Consider the following 22,175-nt stretch of genomic DNA (forward strand, 5'->3'; position numbering starts at 1 on the left):
TTAAAAAAGGAATACAGCTTTTTAAATCTGAGTCTCATATGATCTGGTGTGACTGAAGCCAGATTACATCATTATCAACACCCTAAAGGCTACAAAACGACAACATACAGAAGTCATGTGAACCTAAACTCACCTTGATAAATTCCATACAGGTCATAATCTTTATTAACTTTTCACGTCACGTCACGCAGGGCGCCATCAGCAGATTTTATTATCTAATGTTCAGAGTTCAGCCGTGCGTTTAACAGCCTGTTGTTGAGGTTTCAAATCATATCAGCAGGTTATGGCATGAAGCAGAAAAGTCATTCACATTTCCTTGATGTGTGTCAAAAATAATAATTAAAAATGGATAAAAAAAAATTAACTGAATTGAAGACATATGCAGGTCTTTACTCCTATTCTTTGTACATTTGCTATTTGAGATGGTGTGCTCATTATTTTGGATGCAGTAACTGGTGGAGATGCTCGGGGTCACGGGGACGTCAGGTCAGGGATGATGTGTTAAATCTGCACCTTATGTATGCTGTATTTAACAGCCGTGCTCATGTCTTTCAAACTCACCACGCTCTTGATGATCTCATCCTTCCCGTCATGCTTCTGCACCTTGAGGAGGTGGTAGCTGAAGTCGAGGATGTCAAAGCGTCTCTGCTGTCCCAGCAGGGCGATGATCATGCAGCCTGCCCAGTGGAGGCCGTCTCCAAAGCACTGCCTGGAGGACAGGAAGAGGGTGTGTCAGTAAATATTAGGTGAGAGGAAGCGTGTGCGTGTTTGTGTTCGGCCACACTCACTCCACTGTGAACTCGTGGGCTCCCACAGGAATGCAGTACACAAACTGCATGGCGCTCCAGAGGCGGTGGAACTCCACACACTCGTCCACGTGCATCACACCGTTGCTGGGCAACGGTCCACGCCACACAGGGTCGTCCAGGAAGACTCGCACACGTGTGAGGATAACCTCAAACATGGACAGACCGCAACACAGGCGTTCTTTGGTCAGTAGGTCGCCCTCACGAGCGATGGCTATTTGCTGAAAGAGAAGTAAAAGCATTCAAAAGATCGTCTACCGGTCAGCATCCTCCATAAGTGTCACATGACACAGGAGCAACTGTAGCTTATCTCTGTCTTAATGGTGTGTTCAGAGTGAAACAAAATAAGCTGGTTTATTGCCTGATGTCATCCTCAGGATAAAGTCCACACGCTGAAACACATTTATATGGCAACAAATTTGTTCATGAAGTCCTGCTGGAGAATTTATTTAAGTTCTGAAGATATTTTAACTCCAGCTCTCAGCTGTACTGAGAAGAAAGTAGTTTCCTCAGTGGTTGTTAGAAACAAACATCTGCTGGTTTTGAATTGGCCCTGAAACACTCCAGCGTTTGTATTTACATAAGTAACCCGAGGCAAAGTAAACACACTACCCGACGGCTCTTACCTGTGGTGTGCCGAGGCGTTCTATCAGGGGAACCATATGCAGCGCCGTGTATTTGGCCTCCAAGCGCTTCATCTTGGCGTCGAGGCGCTCCCCCTCTACACAGACAGACAAAGAAATACATGAAGTTTAACTTCAGGATTGTCAACCAGTGGAAATTTGTTCTTCAGAAAGAGTTTTTAAAAATAATTAAATAAATTAAATAAATAAATAACTGCTTACAGGAAATAGAAAATTCAGACTAAAAAGTGAAAATGTTCCAGAAACGCAGTCCGACACAGAGTTGTTACTTATATATATAAAAAAATACATAAAATAAATAAAACAAAAACTTGTCAAAATCATCTGATTTTTTTTTCTACAGCAACTTTAGTAAATTTAATGAAGCCTGCCAGAATTTGACCTTCATACTATAATTTTTTCAGATTAACAGGTCCTGGAAATACACAGGGTGTGTAACTGAGCTTTATGACACCAGCAAGAAAGGAAAAACAAAAAACAAAAAAAGTGTGACATCATCGTACGTTTCCGCATGATCAACATCAAGTGGAAAATAAATGCACAAACCGCACCTTCGTGCATGGGTTTACTCATACTGAACATTTACAATAAAACATTAGTGGAAAAACATTATCACACAGACGGAATCACACCTAGAAGACGAGCTTTTTATGAGCAACCGCCGATGATTCAGAAACAGATCAGACATCCGGGGTACCCAATGGCCGTTTTTGCTCCTCTACATCACAGATATTAAACTGCTACAGCTTATTCAAACTACGATTTACAGAGGAAAAAGGAATCGTGCTGAGCAAAAATCAGGTTTTGTCATCAGATTTTGACACTTTGAGTTGGGTATAAAATTGATTAGGTTCCAGTTCATGTGAACAGAGAGTAAATGTGTTTTTCAGCTCTTAAAATTTCTTCTGGATATCTGCTGTATTTCTGAATTATGAGGGGTCAAAAAATGTTGAAAAAAGAAAATTAAAAATGTGCCAAATTTCTATTTCTATTAAGCCCCAATGTAAGTCTGGAAATATTCAGAATGAAGGTAAAATTTTGCTTGCCTGGAATAAGCTAAAGTTACTGTAAACATTCAAAGAAAAAAAAAAAAAAAAAAAAAAAAAAAAAAAAGGGTCAGATGTGAGGCACAGATCGAGTTTGTTATTAATAGAAAATCAAACGCACACATGATGGCTACAGCATCCAGTTTGGGTTTATAAAATTTTAGATTTATGGGATTTTAATATTTAAAAACAATCATAAAAATTAGAAATGCTTTCAGCCAGAACAACATGTAACCTCTACAATGTTCTGCAACCCATGAAAACACATCAGTAAACCATGGTATGGCACGCTGGTGTCCATGACACACACACACGCACGCACACCTGCTGCAGATAATGCTGCGCTGGAATAACTGACTCTCTGTAATCCCGGCTGAAAACCGTACCCAACAAAAGCACTCGACTCCCGCTGAACTAATGTTTGCTAGAACACAGCGCCCAGCTGTTTTCAAAATTATTAAGCCTTTCCTAAAACAATACTTTAATGATGGAAAACAACTGAGTGCTGCATCTCAGCATCTCAAACTTGAGCGAGGGGAAAAACCGAGGAGGAAATTTACATGGAAAGGTTTCGTTTTTTCAGCTGGTTAATGAGTCTCATTGTTTGTCAACTTTGGAACCAAAAGATGAAATCATGAATAGACGCAGCTGAAATGAGCCTCTATTTAAACAAACTTGTTTTTGGTTAGAGGAAAAAAAAAGGGTGGGGGTTCATACAAATGAAATGAGCCTTATCCACACCAAGGTCAGTGCAGCTGCTCCTTCATGTCAAAGCAGACAGACATCGAGAGGATTCTGGTATCTGATCAGGATCCCTCCATCCAAAGGTAGAAAACCCAAAAAGAAGCACAAGGGATCATAAATCTCATGTGGCCAGGAAACACTTCAAGTTCCTCCAGGACGAGTTGAGAAATCAGGCAAATCTGGATAAATGTGTTTATCCTGCTGCCAGAACGATGTGAGCGGAGCGATAAGCAGCAGAACATGGACGGACAGACGGATAAAAGGGTCCACGTGATGAAATCTTTGTGACCCTTTTTAGATTACTTAAGCAGGATGCAATGAGCTTAAGGTCGCAGGAAGGGAAATTAAAGAGTTTGGTGATTTCGGGTTATGGTTAAATCGCTGGGAGTCACTCTGGCACCACCAGAATCGCCGTTTATTCAACAGCGAGCAGAGATTTTAGACGCTTGAATCATTGTTTTGGACCCAGAGCAGATGGAGCACGGAGACCTTTTATAGATTACACTGTATGAACTGCGCAGAGCAAAGAGCACAAATTTATCAATAGGAACCCATCTGCCTATTGACTGTGCCTAGAAATTTGTCCATAAAGTTATGAACAAAATCATGACAAAGGGCATTCCCAGCCAAGTCCAACCCTCCACAGGAACAACTGTGACTTGTGCAGGGACTACAAAAGGTTACGTGTTCTTACTTTGGTTATTAAATTTAGGCCGTTTATTCAAGTGGACGTTTTAGAGATCTGGGATGTTAATACATGTCTCTGAACTGGAAAGGTTTTTGGGTCCCTCCTGCTGTTTTGACTGTGCAAATAAAAGTGACTTTTCCTCTCTGTATTTACCTTTGACATGGACTCTGGGAAGAATGTTCTGGAAAGGTGCAGCATGCAGCAAATCACAAACTTCTTCCTGTGACTGGAGGGAAAACAGCAAAACTTTAGAACAGGAGGCGACTGCATGAAAAAAAATAAAAGTAAATAAAAATAATGAAAACATCTGCGGAGCATCTTAAAGTCGCCACAGGCTCCCGATGACCCCGCGACCCGTACCAGGCTCTGCTCACTCAGCAGACAGAACAGCATGGCGTTGCCCACCTCCCTCAGGTTCTGGAAACACACGGTCTTGAGCTCAGCGTACTCAACGATGTCCTTCAGCTGGTGGTGGAAGAACTCCAGGATACCTGAATGGAATTACACTGCAGTTATCACATATCTGCTACAGATAATAGCACTCAAAAGTACATTACAGCAGGTATGCAGCGCTCCCTGATAAGCACATGAAGGGCAGGTTTTATGGGCTCATGTTTGTTCTGTTGCTGCTCCCTCAGTGGAGTAAAGAAAGTCAAGATAAAGGTCTCTGTACTGAAACGTGTCCACTGCAGCTCTTTGATTACTTTTTTTGTGCTTCCTCTTCCTGGTGAACGTGGCTGATCCTTCCTTTACCATTAAGGAAAACCTTTACGCCAATCAGTGTTTTGCCTACAAGTCAGACTAGGTGCTTCTGGATCATTGCTGGATACACAAAATCTTTCACTGTGCAAAGCCAAACACACGACAGCAGCACCATGAGTTCTGCACAACTGCATTCACGTAGATGTGACGCAAATCTTTTGACTGAACAAGGTCATCTAACAAAAGGAAATGTGACCAGTTTTTCTCCTCACATTTGAAAGCTTTGATTAAAATGTTAAATACGACTCATTTCCAGCAGTTTGCTTCATTTGAATGAAGCGTTCGCTCCTGACTCACAGCTTCAGATTTTACTCCGACTTGTTCTGCAGATTCAGTCTGTGCGGCTAAGAACCTGACACGACTGACAGAGCAAATCCACGGCTGTGCTCAGAGGTTTTGCCTTTTCTACCAGTTAAAATGAAAGTCAATAAAATGCAGTTTGAATGCTAACACACAAAACAAGCAAAATCCAGCACTGTGACCAAAAAGCACCAGATGTCTCCACGCAGTGGCTTATATTCACATATATGGGTGATCTTTGACTCGTATCAAATATCACTGTTATCTTTTTCTACATGTGCAGTATCTGCTGAGTTTTAGGGGTTTTTTTACACCTTGTATCAAACCCAGACATTGTGCATCAGCTGGCTACACTTTCACATACCCGGGGAACCGTACTCGTAGCGTGGAAGTCTGCAAATCTTGGGCATCACCTCCATCAGGGTCTTCACATACTGCATTATGGTGCCCTGAAGCTGTAGAAACAGAGAGCTTAACTCCACTTAAAGGGAAGTGAACTCACAAAGAATGAAGCACAACAGCATCATGAAATCATAGCTCCTGCACATCATTACACACTCACCAGGCTTTTGACAACCTTCAGCAGCTCCTCCATCACCACAGCGATGCCCTGGTAGCCCAGCAGTCTGCACATCACCTTAATGTGTGGGGGGCCCAGAAAGTTTCTGTAGGTGCCAAAAGTGCTGCTATAGGCCAGGTTCAGGGTCTACATGCAGAGAAAGACATCAAAAAGGTTAGCATGAATATTGCACACCACCATGCAGGGACTTTGTTTTGAAATATTTAGGGGGGGGGAGATGGTGAAGCTCTGAGAAAGCAGTCCACAAACTACTCTTTCAGAGTCTGCTTCTCTTTGAGGGAGTTCTTTGTCCCCACAGTCCCCAAGTGGTACATTATAAAGCAGCTTAATTAAAAAGAAAAAGCCAAAATAAACCCAAAGAACAGCTGAGGCCAGAAAAGAAGGTCATAGCAGAGGAGAGGGTAAGTTTTCCACTTGTGTCATCTTGTGTTAAACATTTGAGAGGATCGTAATAATCAGACACACTAACCTGCTGTTGTAAGCTGATGCGTTGTAAATAAAAGTGAAAGGAATCAATGAATGCTTACATTAAATTCCATGGCACATTTAAAAGTGAGTAAAATGGGAACATTTTCCACATTAGGATTATCCTCTGGGGACCACGAACAGCAATACGACAATCTGGCCGCCAGTTGTTCAGAGCTTTTGCTGTGGAACAAACAGTTAGGCAGATGGTCTCGCCAACTGAAGCACATTTAAGCTCCAGCGTCAGATATTCAAGATACTCTGACATAGACCAAAGTGCTGCCCGAAGGGGAAATAACGATCAATAACACTATGATGTCTCCGCATTAACTCGCTGGCATGGAAAACAAAATCAAAGCAGCCAAATTTGCTAACATATAAAGATTGATTTGTCTGCACTGTGCACTTTTCCCTTACATACACCACAGATTTTTAGTCCTCCCTCTCTCCTGTCAGCAGTGAGGTGAAGCTCTAATCCAGCAGCAGCGGCGATGAGGACACACCGATCTCTGCGTCAGTACTGAGGTTAGAAATCTCCACAGCAGCACGCAGCATCAGAGCGCCGACACAAGAAAAGATTTTTTAAGTGAGTGACGAGCAGCAGCAGCAGCATTACGGGATAATCTGAGCAAACACCAACATGTGCTGGCACAGGTCTCCCGGTAAGTTTCCATTTTATGCTTTGAATAGACGACGGTGGTCGTACCTGTTACTTGTTACAGCCAATAGTTATAGAAACGTCAATAACAAGATGCTTTCTATGACTCCTCTGAAAAACCACAAGATTTCTTTACAGTCGTAAAAATGTGACAAAAAGAAAACAAAATGAAACCTGTGAGATTAACTTTGTCTGAAAAGCACCAGTATTTAGGAGGGTTAAAAAAAATGCTGATGCTTTGAGTGAGCCTGCAGTGAGCACCAAACCCACCCTGCACTGGTTAAGGGCAAAGTGAAGACTTTTACTAATTTTTACATTTGGGTATCATTTTATTCAATGCACGTAAAATATTATTCAATACTGAAGATTAAGTTTAGATTTTTTAAAACAAAATAAACTCTTGCAATCGTTAAATATGTCAGCAGGTGCTTTGGGTCAAAGTGTGATTTTATAAAATAAATTTCAGGATTTATTAAAATACTGAAATAAAACCAAAGCTTGTAAACTGGACAGCTCAGAAAAATAAATTTCCATTATGTAATTTGCATCATCTGTGCATGATCTCAGCTCCCTCCCACCCCTCTGTTCCAGATAATTCTTTGTACAATGCTTATTATCCTCCGACATTGCTTTGTTTTCCCCTCGTTATGCTTTATCCTCATGGTGAGGATCGGCTGTGTGGTCATGACATTTTTCATTATGCTAAGCTCTGTGCATACTGCAAATGGGAGCAGGATTTAAAGTCAGGAAGTAATTAGAGCTTTTATTGAAACTATAAATGGGTGAGTTTTTGGATGCGTTTTTGTCCACTTACGTCAGAACAGTCCTAAGACCTAATGCTGCTTTTCCACCAACTATTTAGAACCACTTCCATTCACTTCTATCTGATAAAACCAAACGCAACAAAACACTGACATTAAAGACCTGAGACAAAATCTGGAACCACCGACGATGGCGACCAATATCAGCATCAAAAGTACAATCACAAAGATGCTATAAGCATTAAATAAAGAACAACCACTGATATCAGTGTTTACATTTTTAGTTATTATAGATCAAAGTAAAGCAGATGTGTTATTTCCCTCTGTAACCCTTAAAGGGACAACAGTGGCCGTGCAGTTTGAGCATGTGTTTAACTGCTAATTGTACATAAATAAAATGTGCATGGGTGGGTGTATGAGAGGCAGGACTCCTAATTCATACATTCTTAACTTGGATCACGTATGTGGTAATTCTCTGGTATTTGTCCGGCATATTATTATTTTAATTTTTTTTTTTTTTTAATTTAGTGCACACATTTTTTTGTTTTTAGCCTGCATATTATAAACCTAGTTGGGACATAAATGGGGGCTCATCCGGGATCTTTGGGACTCTTCTGAGGAGACTGAACATCAAGTTTCTTTCTCCTATAAGGTGCATGAAGCTGACTGTGTCTTCCCTGTGAGCAAATTCAAGCATTTCAGCTCTTTAGATGTGCTGCTTCCACTAAAACATTTACTTACTTTGTTTACTTATTATTTAACGCTGTCTCGAGCCTTGGATGCATCATTTTGTGGAATAAATAATGGTTGCTACTTCTGTTCTAAGGAGTAACTGGATTAAGAGTTTGAGAATCACTTTTCAAATCTGGTTAAAAGTGCCTTGCTTCTTCAAGGGAACAAAAGTGCTGATCGGCGGAAAAAGGGGAAATGGGTTCAAAAAAATATGGGTGGGAAGGAGCCAAAATTAACAGTAAAATGCGAAAGCTTCTGTTGTGCAACATAACTAGGATGGTGACTTATTTAAATGTTATGAATCATGACCAAATGGCTCACTCCGAGCCAGGAGAAAGCTTATTATTGATGAAGTCTTCTTATATTAGCTCTTAGGGAAAAAGCACAGAAATACCTCACCCTGTCATCTCAAATTAGTCCTTTCAGTGTCTCACTGTGTTCCCATCTTCCTTTTTTTCCAGCTCAGTTTTACATCGCAAGCATCAGACAGCTGCAGTAACTGAGGATGCACTTCATTCCTGCAGACTCCATCTTCTCACAATGGTAATTGCAATCTACAACATCTCCTCCACCTCAGCCAGGGTGAGCTGGCCATCCTCCCCCACCTGCATTGACACCTTCTACAGCGTTATGTACGACCCCAACTGGAACAGCCTGTTCATGGGCTACAAGCGCAAAAGCTTCATGTATGAGGATCGTATCCCTGTCAGTCAGACCAGCACACACCTGGCCAATCTCCTCCCCCAGACTGCCTACTTCTTGTGTGTGACGTGTCAGGCTGCCAATCCGGTGCGGGAACAATGCCAAGTGTTCAGCACTCTGAGCGACAGCAGCGAAGGTCACGACAGAGCCGGCTGGGAGCTGGCCATGGCCGTATGGCTCATCTGCTGCATCTTGCTCCTCGTCATTGCCAGCATCCTGTTGTGGAGCTGTCTTAACAACATTTGTATCCTCCCCGGCCGGGCCGCAGCCGGACACCCGGTGGTGACCAACTCAACCTGCCAAGACCTGTCCACATCTGGAGCCCTCTACACTCCGAGAAGCAGCAGCCAGGACAGCATCAAACTCTCCAACATCATGCAATCACCCCACCTCTCGGCGCAGCCTACGGGTCACATAATTACCCAAGACCATGAGTTGAGGACACTGGCTAAGCTGTCCGGCAGCGAGCCAACATGAATCAACTGGATTAAGGTCATCACAGCATTGTTCAGATTCAATTGTCACCGAGTATTTTCACCCACTCACAAAATCCTATTTGTGTGTTTTTCCTCAGAGGAAACATTTCAAACATATTACTGCACCGTTTCAACACACACGCACACATACACCATTTTAAATAAAAAGATTTATGCTTTTTAAGACCTAAAAAAAAAAAAAAAAAAAATAGCAAAAATCAAATATCATTAATATTGCACTCATCATTTTTCTTTTGGCACTGACAAAAATTTCTCCATGTAGAAAAAAAAAAAATTCTGTCATTTAACACGTCCCGTGCGTGTTTATAGAACAGGCTCAGACAGAAACAAATGTTGTCTGTTTAATCAAAGCTTCACTATCCACAAAAACATTAAAAATAAATAAAATCGTTTTACTCATAACTCTGTAGATCATTCTTTTATATTCATGCCATTTATTTATGTACATAAATAAATCAAAAATATATTTTTTTAATTACTTTTTTAACCTCTCCTACAGTGAAATTACAAAACCCTCTCAAGCCATATTTGTTCTCCCAAAGTAAAAACAACAACTACTTTTGGACATGTGTGGGAGGTCTGTCATAGTCAGATCTGCCGCTCTGTCTTCACGCCTGGTTTCAAGAAGCGATGGTGAGAACGGTCAGCCGACCAGTGACATCACATCAGCCATGTCCATCTTTTATATACAGTCTCTGGTCTTATTTTTAGACACAGGAACACACAGACATCAACATCATGAGTGTGAGGACTGAAACAGTCTGACAGCATCATAGCTACACTATCAGGTTAGCGCCCCCAGCGTGTTGGTCCACATAACTACACGTCAAACAGAAGAACGTGTGATCAACTCATGTGCTGCATGGAGTTTTCACATTTCATGACATTTAAGGCAATAATTTCCTCTGAGGGGACGTCTGAGCATGTGCACACACTTCCCAGAGTAATGCTTTCACCCTTGTATTCTGTGGATACAGTTTGACAGCGTATACTGAATATCTGTTTCATCCAATCAGGTGATGAAAAACTAAGAGTCCACCCCTGTAATATGAGGAGATAAAGTGTGGGAGCTCTGCTATCTTCAGGAGTGATAACAGAAAAATGTCCTGACCTTTGACCCGTACAGGTACTGAGGCTGAGCGTTGGGTGGTTTATCCCTCTGGAACTCCTGAGAGAAGGGCAGGATGGTGCGCACAAACCTGAAGGCAGAGTTGGAAACATATCTCCATTAAAATAACATCGGGATTGAAAATACAAGACCCACACAATTACTCCCTTTTCCCCCTAAACCTTAGATAAAATATCAGATTGTGCTTCTCAAATAAAACTATAAAAATAAAATAACAGCTGTGAACGTTTATAAGAAACCGCCTCTTAGATTTAGCTCCAGCAACCCGGACCTCTGCTCGTTTTTGGATCAACTGAAAGATGACATCTTTTATAAAATCTGCTAGTCGGGTTGTTTACTGGCACTCATTCACCTCAGTTCAGTTTTGCTGCAGGGTTTCACACCTTTTTATATCATCCCGATGAGCAAAGTGGAAACCAGAAAAATTAAGACGCATTATGAGACAAGAACGAGTCCTCGGCAGAAGATCCGGCGTTTCGGCCGGATGGAGGTTCACTGTTCACTGTACAGTTGGTAACCTACTTTTTCCACTACTGGCATTAATATTTATATTTCCATTTATTTGTTTAAGTCTCAGGTGAACATTTTGGTCTTTCTGTGACCTTCACCGTGATTTTATTCTGAAATATCACCTGTTGGTAGACCCGTTGTAGCAATAGTTGGGTAAGAAGTCGTAGTTGAGCTCCCAGAAGACGTGCAGCGTTATCCTGCCATAAGGGGCCGACACGTTGTGGTTGGCTTCGCGAAACATGGCGTCGAAGCTGTCCAGAGTCAAGAACTTGCTCAGGAGCTTGTGCGTCATGCGGTTGACCTCCAGAAGGCCTTCCAGCTCCTTTAAACAAGTCACACACCACCAACATGTGTTGTATATATATATTTTTAACTAAGTCAAAGGACAAACCCCAGGACTGATCAGCTAAATTAAATTACAACTACATACCATGATGGAGGTGAGATCCTCACTCTCGAAGCGACTGATGGCCAGCTCCATAGATTTGTAAAGAGCAGCAGAAACCCTCTGAGTGATGAGTCTGTTGAGATCGATGGAGCGGCCTAGAAGCTGAGGTTCACAGCCAGTTAGTTAGAGACAATATGAAGGTAGGAGTACAGAGAGGTGGAAAGCATGACAGCATGCAGCTAATACCTGGACGTGGCGTTGCTTCAACAGAGTCTCGTAGCGGTTAGAGGACGGCCAGGGAATGTTGGCTCCTTGGTTCTTGCAGTCAGATCTCAGCCGTTTGTCAAGCAGAAGACTGAAGGAGGATTCACATAAACACAGAGAAAAGTCAAGGTTTGTAAAAATCACACCTTTAGGGGTGCTCCTTATTTCCTGGCATGCATCTCTGGTTCATTTTAATCATGACCAAAGTTTCTAATGACGAGGTCAGTGTATGTACACAAACCTCTGTGAGCCGTAAGCTCAGACTGCTCTAAACGCTCAGTGAGCGGCAGCCAATCAGAACAGAGACGGCTTCAATGGGGAGAAACTAAAATGGTTTGTTTCAGAGACATAACACAGGGGCTCCCCCAAGGTCCAGTGTAGGATAAAGGAGGATTATTCTGAACTGTGAATTATGCAAAGCTATTGTGATAGCTGGAAGTGAGCTGAACAGACCCCGTTTTAAACCGTTCCCTCAGATCCCCACAATCCTGGAGGGTAGAGGTGCATTTGAAATTGTCCGACTATGTCCTGTTTGTGTCTGTCATAATTTACATTTGCAATATTACAAATATTAAGTATGCATTAAAATAAATAATTTGTACCTAAGCACATGTACTACAGCACCTTTATCCCCTTCATCCTCCCACAGAGTTTTTTAATACCCTCTGCTACGTTTACACTATCACTCGAGCTAGACGACAAATAAGCTGGCTGTCGTTGAGGCCTTGACAACGTAAAAACATTGGAAAAGTGATCCGACTGCTTCTCAAACTAATCATGCTACTTGATTACTACTGGAACCAACACATTAGAAAACAGACGAAGCAATCAAATCCTTTTTTATGAGACTGCATGTCTGTATATAAGGGGGAGAGGGGTCGACGTACCTTCCAGCTAGAATCTTGTAGTACCCAAATATCTGATCAGCAAGCTTGTAGACAAACTGATCAAAGCACAGGTTAACCTGAAAAAAACAAAAACAAAAAAAGAACATGTTTAAAAGTTTCAACATAGATGACCAATGAAATAGTCATTTCTTCTGGCTTAAGGAGAAAAATCAAATTTCACAGATTTTTGTAAAGACCTGAGCCTTATCCATTCTACATGCACATTAACAAAGCTCTGCAAGCGGCTACATAATGAATAGAAATGCAGCTACTCAACAGCTCATGAGATGGACAGGAAACTAAGATTAATGAGGTGACTATAGGAGAGCCTGTAAGCAATAAACAGCAACAAAGCAAACAGGATATTTAGGAACGCCGTGCAGTCAGAGGCATTATGAGGGCGGTGATGCAGCCACCACACATCTGAGATCATGATCCTTTACCTCTGCCTCTATTTCATCGTAGAGGAACTGCTTCTTGAATTTGGTCAGGGCGTAGTGTGCGCTGTCGTTGTACAAATCCAGAGGATATAGGACATACCTGCAGGGGATTAAAATGTTATTCTAGAATTAAACACACCCTGCAACCGTGAGAGAATTAATCTGTTCAGCAACAAGAATAAAAGCTGAGACGTGTAAAAAAAAGAAGAAGCTTCCTTTAGTTGCAGCAGCAGTTGGTTAAAAAAGGAAGCGTTACAAACTGATCAGTTCGAGCGTGTTCACTCAAGGTTAACCATCGTTGTTCAGCGCTGTTCTTTGGAAACTTGTAGAACTGATATGCGCCACACAGACAGCTGCTTAAATATGTACGACCTGCACAAAACACTTACTCTCCATAGTAAATAAGAGTAAAACGCAGGGTTTTTCCTTTTCTTTTTCCTTTTCTTGTTTTTGGGTGAATATTTGAAGAATTACAGCACGTATGCTTCCTGCCAGCTGATGTGCTTAATGGCTTATGTAAAACCTGCCTCGTATCAACGTAATCCTGCAGCAAAGATTTAAAGCAGACACGAAAACATTCACGGATAATCCCAATTTTTGGGATTTCATCCAGGGTCCTATTTGAAAATGGAAGATGAAAAGAAACGAGCGCTGAAGTTGACAGAACGCATCCGTCCAATTGCAACCGCCAATCGCAAAGAGCCAGACTATGACTGTAAAAGCATGAAGTTTAGTTAGAGAAGGACAAACGCAGTCCTCCGTTTTTGCACCAAGTTGCAAATTATACCATGGAGAACATCTATTTCCACTGCTGTGAGAAGAACACCAAAGAATCAGCCCAACTTTCACATAGGATGAAGAACATAATAATAAGAATGGGAGGAAAACTGTCCAGTAGTTATCAGAGTTGGTGGTAAGCAGTGGAAATAAATGTTCTTGGTTACAAAAGAAGCATATTTACTCCATCATTGAAGCCTCCTTAGTCTCCAGGATGTGATCGGTGAGGATCCAGGGCATGGACATCTCGATGGGGAACTGGATCCTGCGACCCATGGTGAGCTCCAGAAAGAACTCTCTGAACCACAGCTGGGAGAGATCGCAGCACTGCTGCAAGGTCTCTGAAGGGAAGAGAGGGGAGATGGAAGAAGGTTACATCAGAGTCCCCTTCCAAAAGCCGTCAGGGGCCTCGGGCTGGTGATGATATTTATTGTTTGCTGAACAAAATGATTTGAGCTTTAGACTATGACTTTCTGAGTGTGTGAGTGATGAGATGTGTGTGAGTTGGTTGCACTTTTTAAACAGAGCTTCAAAGTCCTGTACTTGAAGTTATGAGTGCTCAAAAATTATGACTTTTCAAGCCAACCCTCTAATCCCAGAAATGTTCATTAAATATCGTTAAATATCCAAAAGTCATGATAGGAAAATAAAATAAGAATCATCTTATTCTAAGGGAGGCAGAGATGAAACTTTCTCAGGTGTGACTGATTGCATCTGCCTCTTACCGCTAAAGTTCAGCAGGTGAGTGTAAAAGAAGGACTCGCGGTGAAATCTCTCGATGTCCAGGATGGTGGGGCCTTCCAGGCCGCTGCGCAGAGTCTTCTTTGAGCCACTTTTTTCAGCAATGAGTGACTCCAGCATGGTCCTCACCATGTAGAGCTGCATCAACAAAGAGAATTGAGTAAAGGAAGACCTCATTAGTGCCAGCGCCCTGCTGACTGTACTCACAACCCTGCAAACACTAATCTCATTACAGGTGGGCAGCCGGTATGAAAGCTCTGTGTTGCTTTCAACATTTTCATCATCTCAGTCATTCCATAGTGGTGTGGAAAAGTGTTTGCCCCCTTCCTGGTTTTCTAGTGTGTTGCATATTTGCACCCGAGGGTGTGGTGCTGTCAGAGCGCAATGGATCGGCGCTTCATCGTGTTTATTTTTTTCCTCTTAAGCTAAGGAATAAAATACTGTAGCAGTTCAAATATTCCAGGTAACTGCTGTATCCATCTCAAATTAAAAGTGCTTTAGCATGGATAGAAACTCTTTGTTTCTTAGCAAGGCTTTTATTTTGAAAGAAACATGTTAGTTTTATTTAAAATACGGTACATGAGATTATTTATGGTGTCATCCTCTGACATTTCTTATTAATTCCCATGTTAATTAATAAAGAATAACTGAGGACAGGATGTGAGCGGTCAGTTATTACTGACCGGTGTATGCAAAACTGCCTCCACAGGAAGCAGAATTATATAATCCTGGAAACAAATCAAAAGCTAACTGTGCTGATGCGCTCTAGTGCGTAAACAAATAGTGCCACACACCTGCACACACCTGGAAAACAGATTAGTTCTTGGAAATGACCCCTGAGCTGATAAATCTGTCTGCAGTACAGAACATAACAGATGGTACTACTGAGTCTGACATAAAACACAACTTTAAACCCAGCACCACACAGTATGAATGGGTTTAAAAAGAACCCAAGGTGAGGTGTGCAGTGTAACGGCCGATGGTGAAAGCAGAGGTCTCAGAGCCACAAACCGATTACCGCAAACCCAAAAAACGTCTTAGTCCAATCCCGTAACACCTTTTGCACAGAAGATCCACAATTCATTAAAAAAAAAAAGAAAGAAAAAAAAAGCAACCATCTTCTGAAGCTTTCATACTACAAAATATCAAAAGCAGGTAAGAGGATCTTTGAAAAGCTAGTAAATCCAACATCCCCTTCCAATTCTCAGTGAGAGGTGGTGATAGCTGGGCTGATGGATGATGGGTTTCCAGGTTAGGAAAAGTGCTGGAGGATCACCTACAGTGATTTACTATGCTACAGTACATTTATGTACTTTTGTAACTTTTTTGCTTTTCACTCATTCATTCAAATACGCAGTGTCACACATTAGAAACATAATACAGAATTATACAGAATATATACAGAATTATTGTGGATTTTGATTAATTTGTCACCATTTTATCCACATTAAAAAGGCTCCTTACTGTAAATACCCTCTGCAAATTTTAATGTCAAACCTTCACCACCAGGGGGCAGTGCTCTACCCGTGGGTTTGTTGCCGTTTTCAGACGTAACCTTTGATATCTCGTTTTAGTCCTACTTGCATTTTCTCGAGAGACTTTACTTTATACGGCACACCTTTTCCTGTGTTCTTAATAACTTACCTGGCTGACTTACACCACTGTGTGGCATACACTGGTACTACATGAAAATGCAGTTCAGCCAAAATGTAACTATACGCAAAACGTCTATGTAGCATCCTGCATCCTCATACATTAAAGTGAGTTATGATAAAGAATGTCAGTGAGGTGAGACCTGCGTGCTGGACGGCCCCACGGCGCGGCGAGGGACTTTAATGTCAAAGCCACCCTTTGGATCTTTTTCTCCACGGAGGGCGGGGTCATTGTGAGGCTCCCGGCCGGTCTCCCAATCGCACACCGTCTTTCGGATGGCCTGGAGGACGCTGCAGGAAGAAGGAAAAACGAAATATTTTTGAATGAGACGGTTTTACTTTGTGCCTTCAGCCAAAAGGAACGTTCTGTTTAATCTACAGCACTGAGGGGTTTACTGGAGCACCAACGAACTAGATATTTGAAGCAATAGTTTGCCAATTAATTTGAGCATTTTTAATTATTATTATTTTGTCCATCTCAGACAACAAAGCAGCTCACAATCAAATTACTAGTGGAGAGTCCCTGCACTCCTATTCTGAAAGCTAAGTTCAGCCCAATGCGTCCCTGTGGGCTCACTCACTGGCTGGATCGTTACTGAAGCGGTCCTCGTTATCAGTTAACCGCCTCTCCAGAGAGAGCTTTGTGTCCTGTGGATGGATGATCTGCAACACAAGCTTTGTTCTGCTCTGGAGATGTCTAAGGACTGTCGGGTGGAAGTCCAGCACAGAATGGGGGACTCAGCTGATTGCACCATCTTGTTTTATTTGCATCACGAAGGCAATTTAAACATTTTCGGGGGGAAAATCAGGGCTTTTTAATAAACCATCACATCTCCCACAAACTGGATCTAAATCTGTGTGATCTAAATCTGACTGTAATGCGAGTCGAACCTCTGGATGACATTTTTCTTCTTCTTGATAGCGAGGCGCAGCGGATCACGCAGAGTGACCTGAGCAAAGTCCTGCAGAGCTGAGTAGATGGTGTGACGGATGGCGTGGTTGAACACGCTCTCCATGCGTCCCATCAGCACCTGCAGTCCCTTTATCATCGCAATCACCTGCGAAAGTACAACAGTGGATCAGGGACGGGAATTCAAGTGGATCAAAACACCAATCTTGTCATTCCATGAAAAATCAATCAGCATCCAAGTCCTGATTCCTTCTGGCTCAAAATCTGTTTCCAATATATTCATATTTTAACACTCTGAATGCAGCTTATGTGAAAATGAGGAACAACACTGTTGTTCATGTATTCTCTATAACAGCTTGGACAGATCACAAGAAACTTAGAAGGACGTTATGTACAGTGGGTACATAAAGAATACGCTGATTCTGGTAGGTTGCAGTGGGAGTGTTTTTCTGGTCTGAATGATTTCACATGGAGTGACCATTTAAATGTGTGCACTGATATGACAGACCTCTACGAGGGCAAACTTCTCCTCGCTGGTGTAGTTGTATCTGGTGGCCCTCTCGTACTCCTCGGCATTGTCGGGACACTCTTTATTGGAGTACTTGTCTGTGGGATGTACCAGTTTCCAAGAATACTGCAAGAAGAGTTGGGAAGGGGGGAGGGTTACCCTTTCTTTTATAAATACAAACATCTCAGCTGGAATCACTCATCATGCGTTTTCTCCTCACCACTTCCATAACGTGAGCGCTCCACTGTGAGAGCAGCTGCATGCCCTGCAGGGCCAAGTCAAACAGCTTCCTGTATTCAGTGTCAGTCTTCTGGGCTTCCTGACGCCCCGACCCGGTCACCACCTACATCAGCACACAAACAAACGTCATTTAAGGCTCAATCCACACAATCCTGACTTTCTCACAGTGCAGATTACTGCTGAAAAAAATGAAAATCTGCAAAATCCAAAATACTAATAAAAACTGCCCTCTTCGAATTTATCTTTCCTGCCCTTATCATTCCTGTGTTCAGTGTATTTCTGACCCACAAGTCAGTTAAATTCCCATCTCAGTCACACTAAACAGTGACCCCTGAAAATCCGCCGGGGCAAGACATCTGCTGAAAAGCCTGTTACATCACAGCTGGGAATTTAAATATACCCTGAACATAAGAAAGCTTTAAAAGCTGGAGTGTGTTTCTCTCTGGTGAGATAAAGGTCAGCGGGATACTGATCCTCTACAGCAGCTTATTATGACAATAAACCTGCACCACATTCAATCCAATACCTCGCTGACGATCTTTAACCTCCGAGGAAAAGCCACACTAACCTCACTGTTGCTGTAGCGAGCAAGCTCGGAGATGAAGCGCATGTGATCGTCTCGGATCTGAAGCATCTGCTCACAGATGTTGTACTGAGGGCTGCTGGATATGGACGTGCAAGTCCACCTAAAACATAAGAAAGAGGAGAGAATCAGAGCAAGGAATTATGGGATAAATGCGTGATGATAAAGAAAAGCATCTACAGGAGAAAAACAGCTTTAGCTTTAGGTGCCAGCTGCTAAGATTACGCATAAAAACAATTGAGACAGATATTATGAAACCCGATAAAGAGGTGGTGCATGGATGGAGTAAAAACAATGTAATTTTGCTGCAGCATGTTTGTTTTAAATGGGGTGTCTGTGATAAGCGTGAGACCACACGCCTGCCAAAGTTCGACTCGATCACAGAGATGAAATGCTACAACGCACCGACACCACGTAAACCCTTCACACTGACTTATGAAAAAGTCAAATAGCAAGAACTTCGTGTCCGTGCTGTCTGCAGCTGTCCAAGCCTGTTCCTACAACAGAGCACATTCCCCGCCTGGGGGGACGACAACATTCAGCTGAAGCAAAATCATCAGTCCAGCACAGCTGCTGAGAGATTTCACTGAGACTACAAGACAAGAAATCAAACTGTGGCTCACATATTTTAGACAAACTGACATCATCGTCCCTAAAAATATAGGGACCAGGTGCCCAGACAGCATTTTTATCCCTTGTCCCATTTATCGGGACAATGTCCGACATTTTGAATAACTCTAGTTGAAAAAGTGGACACGAGCTTCAATAAAAGTCTGCAGCTCACAAGGAGATGTGCTCATTTATGTATCCCTGCTGTTACAGTTAGAGTAGCAAACGGGAGGATCAAACGCCCATAAAAACAAAGTTTAGCTTCGATTTATGCATCTGAGTTAAACTACAGGACAATTAGCAGACAGTTTAGAGACACACTCTTTGATCCTGTTTAGTTTGTAGTCTAACAAACTGGAGCAAAAGTGTAAAGTTCCCAGTTGACTGCAGGTTAATGGCTGTTTGTAACTGCTGGGAAGGCACCTAAACCTCATGGTCCATTATTAGTCAAAGGTGCTAGTTTCAGTCATTATGCAAATGTGCTGTTTATAAGGTTGGAGTCAGCTGAGACTGACTTGGATCACTTAGGCCAGCTCCACAGTAATACGTTTTCGTTTGAAAACGCATTGTTCTCTCTCCGTTTTGGCCTCCCGTCCACACTGAGACGGCGTTTTTTGGTCAAGGAAAACTGAGCTTTTTGAAAACACTCTCCAAAGTGGATACATTTGAAAACGTAGTTTTAGCGTCGCAGTGTAGTAAACTGAGACTTTTTAAAACGATTATGCATTTTAGTCATATGATGCAGTCATGTGACCAATTAAACTAAGATGGCGGAGGGCATTATACAGCAGTTGTTTTGTTTGCTCTCAATTTTGACAGCCCTATTAAAGATTAATATCAGTCTGTACATGCTTTTGCAACTTTGTACTTTTGTGTTACTCGCAGCAACAACTCCACCTCATTGCCAGTACATTTAAAAAACTCGGTGCTTTTCCTCGACATTTTGCCGCGGCGTTTCAAAGAGCCGGAAAGTAAATAAGCGGCAGACAGAAATGACGCAGGTTGAATCGTCTTACGTTTCACGCATGCGCAGTACTGGAACGTAAGCGTTTTCAGTCATTTCAGTGTGGATGAACAACTGTTCGGAAACGGTTGAAAACGATCGTGTGGACGCGAAGCGTTTTTAGACAAAAACGCTGTTTTCAAATTTATCCGCATTAGTGTAGACGTAGCCGCAGATGAGTGGCTGAAAACAACATCCAGATGAACAGAAACATCTTTTTGGGATCTGTTGGATTTATCTGAGTGAAACTTTAAACAGTTTCACAGTTTAAAGGGAGAAACCTGTTCTGAGCAGCATTAAACTGCTACACTTTATTCAAATTAGATCCCATCATGCCGATGGTCACAGCTGGTTGGAGAAAGAACTGTGATGAACAAAAAGCAAATTTAGTTTTCGACTGTCACGCTTGGAGCGGGAGGAAAGAAAAAGAAAAATCATAGTTTTAACAGAGTCTGTCAGCTCTGAAAATTTTATGTGGACCGCCATGCAGCTGTCTTCTGCTCTCACCTGGACTTGTTCTCTTCAAAGTGAGCGCTGGTCTTGATGTACCGGGACAACTCAATCTGCATGTCTCCAAACAGCGGCACCACCTGGAGTTGCTGTGAACACCAAGAAAACACAAACCATTTAAAACCGTGGACAGCAACCAAAACGAGCCTATTCCTCATGATGACAACCACAAGGTGGAAAATAGCATTTTAAACACTGATTTGACGATCAATAAAGCTAGCATTACCATTAGCTTTTTATATGTGGGATTTTATTCCATGGTTTGAAGTTTTGGGATTTATTTCCTAAATACATCAAACAGCCGTAAAAAGAAATTTTATATAAGAAAATGTTTTAGAGTATCACTCATCATCACTTTTTTGTTTTTCCAGTCAAGAACAGATGTGTTTGTGTTTTTTGTGAGTGCGGAACCGGTGTTAGTGTTCATGTCACACGTCCCGCCGTACCTTGAAAAATTTGTCGATCTTGCTCAGGTTTATTCTCTTCTTGGCATCCAGTTTGTAGATGTTGCTGCTGTTTCCATCCATGAGGTACAAGCCGAAGCCCATCACCTGGAGAAGAGGAGAGCTGTGGTTATCCTGTGCACAGCGCTCTGGTTTAAAATGAGCCTCCACAGCGTCACTTACTTTGAGCAGCATGTGTTTCTCACTGGGAGTGAGGTACAGCTTGTTCTCGTAGTAATCGGCACACAGGTTCACGATGTCCGCCAGCAGCTCTTCATATCCGTGGATCACCTCCAGCTGCTGCTGCAACGACTGGCAGAGGGTACACAAGAGTTTAATATTAAAGAAATATTTACTTGTCAAATCCTTCTCAGTCAACCGGTGAACACTGCGTGCCAAAGAATACGGAGAAATGACCGTATATAAAAGAGATTTGACGTTATGAATGCTGCGAAGAGTGTTTTACACTATTTAGACCAACCTGGGTGATTTTGTTGTGATTAGCCAGAAACATGGACAAATTCTGAGACTCCTGAATGGACGAAGGCTCCGACATCTTTCTGAGAAACTGAGCAGCTCTGAGCAGAGGAGAGAAACGGTGCATTAGTTTTAAAGACCAAACACAGCCTCTCTATACCAGAGAGAGATATGAACACACTTGCAGCCAACACTTGAAATTCCCAGAGATTAACTTTTATCTTTAAAATCGAGAAGAAACACTGACAGAAGTGCTACCCTGTAAGTCTCCTGAACTTTGACGTCAAGCTCACCAAGATTCAAACGTGTTGGAGACTTTTTCTAGATGATCACATGAAACGTTACTCCGTTCTTGAGTTATTGCATTCACAAAATGTGACCGCCCGCCCAGTATGGAGACAATAATACCCATCAGCCTTTTAACGCTGAGGGTTAAAAAGGTCATCCTGACAACTCCCTGATGTTAGGCAGGCAAAACTGGACTGATTCATGTGGGAAGCTCTTTTACAGATTTCTGTTCAGACACTTTGCATCTGTAAACCTGCAGATATGCAGACAAGTCAAAGCAGAAGCCTGCTCTGCTTTGTCAAAGCAATGAGCCTCTGCTCTTTATCATACTCCATATGATTAATTCCATATATTCCAACACCGAGCTCAGGGAGGGGACAGTAAATGGTTTCCAGGTTGCTGACTGATGCTGCCATCTAGTGTCTGTGGGG

The 22,175-nt window shown here is 42.2% G+C and overlaps 2 protein-coding genes across 3 annotated transcripts in view; one reads left to right on the plus strand and one right to left on the minus strand.

Annotated features, from left to right (window-relative positions):
* cyfip1 (cytoplasmic FMR1 interacting protein 1) overlaps positions 1-22,175 on the minus strand; it is a 39,672-nt gene that overhangs the window by 2,567 nt on the left and 14,930 nt on the right. For both annotated transcript variants that reach the window (XM_063467521.1, XM_063467520.1), the window contains exons 7-30: positions 21,461-21,557; positions 21,163-21,291; positions 20,983-21,087; positions 20,534-20,625; positions 18,400-18,517; positions 17,812-17,934; positions 17,592-17,717; positions 17,065-17,231; positions 16,317-16,464; positions 14,506-14,659; positions 13,965-14,121; positions 13,007-13,103; positions 12,564-12,640; positions 11,659-11,767; positions 11,455-11,574; positions 11,147-11,346; positions 10,497-10,584; positions 5,553-5,696; positions 5,355-5,445; positions 4,289-4,419; positions 4,082-4,154; positions 1,433-1,527; positions 789-1,027; positions 562-709 (exon numbers count right to left, since the gene is read on the minus strand). In XM_063467521.1, the coding sequence (XP_063323591.1) occupies positions 562-709; positions 789-1,027; positions 1,433-1,527; positions 4,082-4,154; positions 4,289-4,419; positions 5,355-5,445; positions 5,553-5,696; positions 10,497-10,584; positions 11,147-11,346; positions 11,455-11,574; positions 11,659-11,767; positions 12,564-12,640; positions 13,007-13,103; positions 13,965-14,121; positions 14,506-14,659; positions 16,317-16,464; positions 17,065-17,231; positions 17,592-17,717; positions 17,812-17,934; positions 18,400-18,517; positions 20,534-20,625; positions 20,983-21,087; positions 21,163-21,291; positions 21,461-21,557 (3,028 nt within the window). The remainder of the gene's footprint in view (positions 1-561; positions 710-788; positions 1,028-1,432; positions 1,528-4,081; positions 4,155-4,288; positions 4,420-5,354; positions 5,446-5,552; positions 5,697-10,496; positions 10,585-11,146; positions 11,347-11,454; positions 11,575-11,658; positions 11,768-12,563; positions 12,641-13,006; positions 13,104-13,964; positions 14,122-14,505; positions 14,660-16,316; positions 16,465-17,064; positions 17,232-17,591; positions 17,718-17,811; positions 17,935-18,399; positions 18,518-20,533; positions 20,626-20,982; positions 21,088-21,162; positions 21,292-21,460; positions 21,558-22,175) is intronic.
* On the plus strand, positions 6,312-9,774 carry LOC134621091 (fibronectin type III domain-containing protein 9). The gene is made up of 2 exons (XM_063467523.1): positions 6,312-6,697; positions 8,648-9,774. Exon 2 carries the CDS (start codon positions 8,727-8,729, stop codon positions 9,363-9,365), a length of 639 nt encoding a protein of 212 aa, XP_063323593.1. The 5' UTR covers positions 6,312-6,697; positions 8,648-8,726; the 3' UTR covers positions 9,366-9,774.

This window comes from Pelmatolapia mariae, linkage group LG23, assembly GCF_036321145.2.
Source record: "Pelmatolapia mariae isolate MD_Pm_ZW linkage group LG23, Pm_UMD_F_2, whole genome shotgun sequence".
Lineage (NCBI taxonomy): Eukaryota > Metazoa > Chordata > Actinopteri > Cichliformes > Cichlidae > Pelmatolapia > Pelmatolapia mariae.

Coding starts and splice junctions, on each gene's coding strand:
- LOC134621091 (XM_063467523.1), top strand. CDS start 8,727: ATGGTAATTGCAATCTACAACATCTCCTCCACCTCAGCCAGGGTGAGC.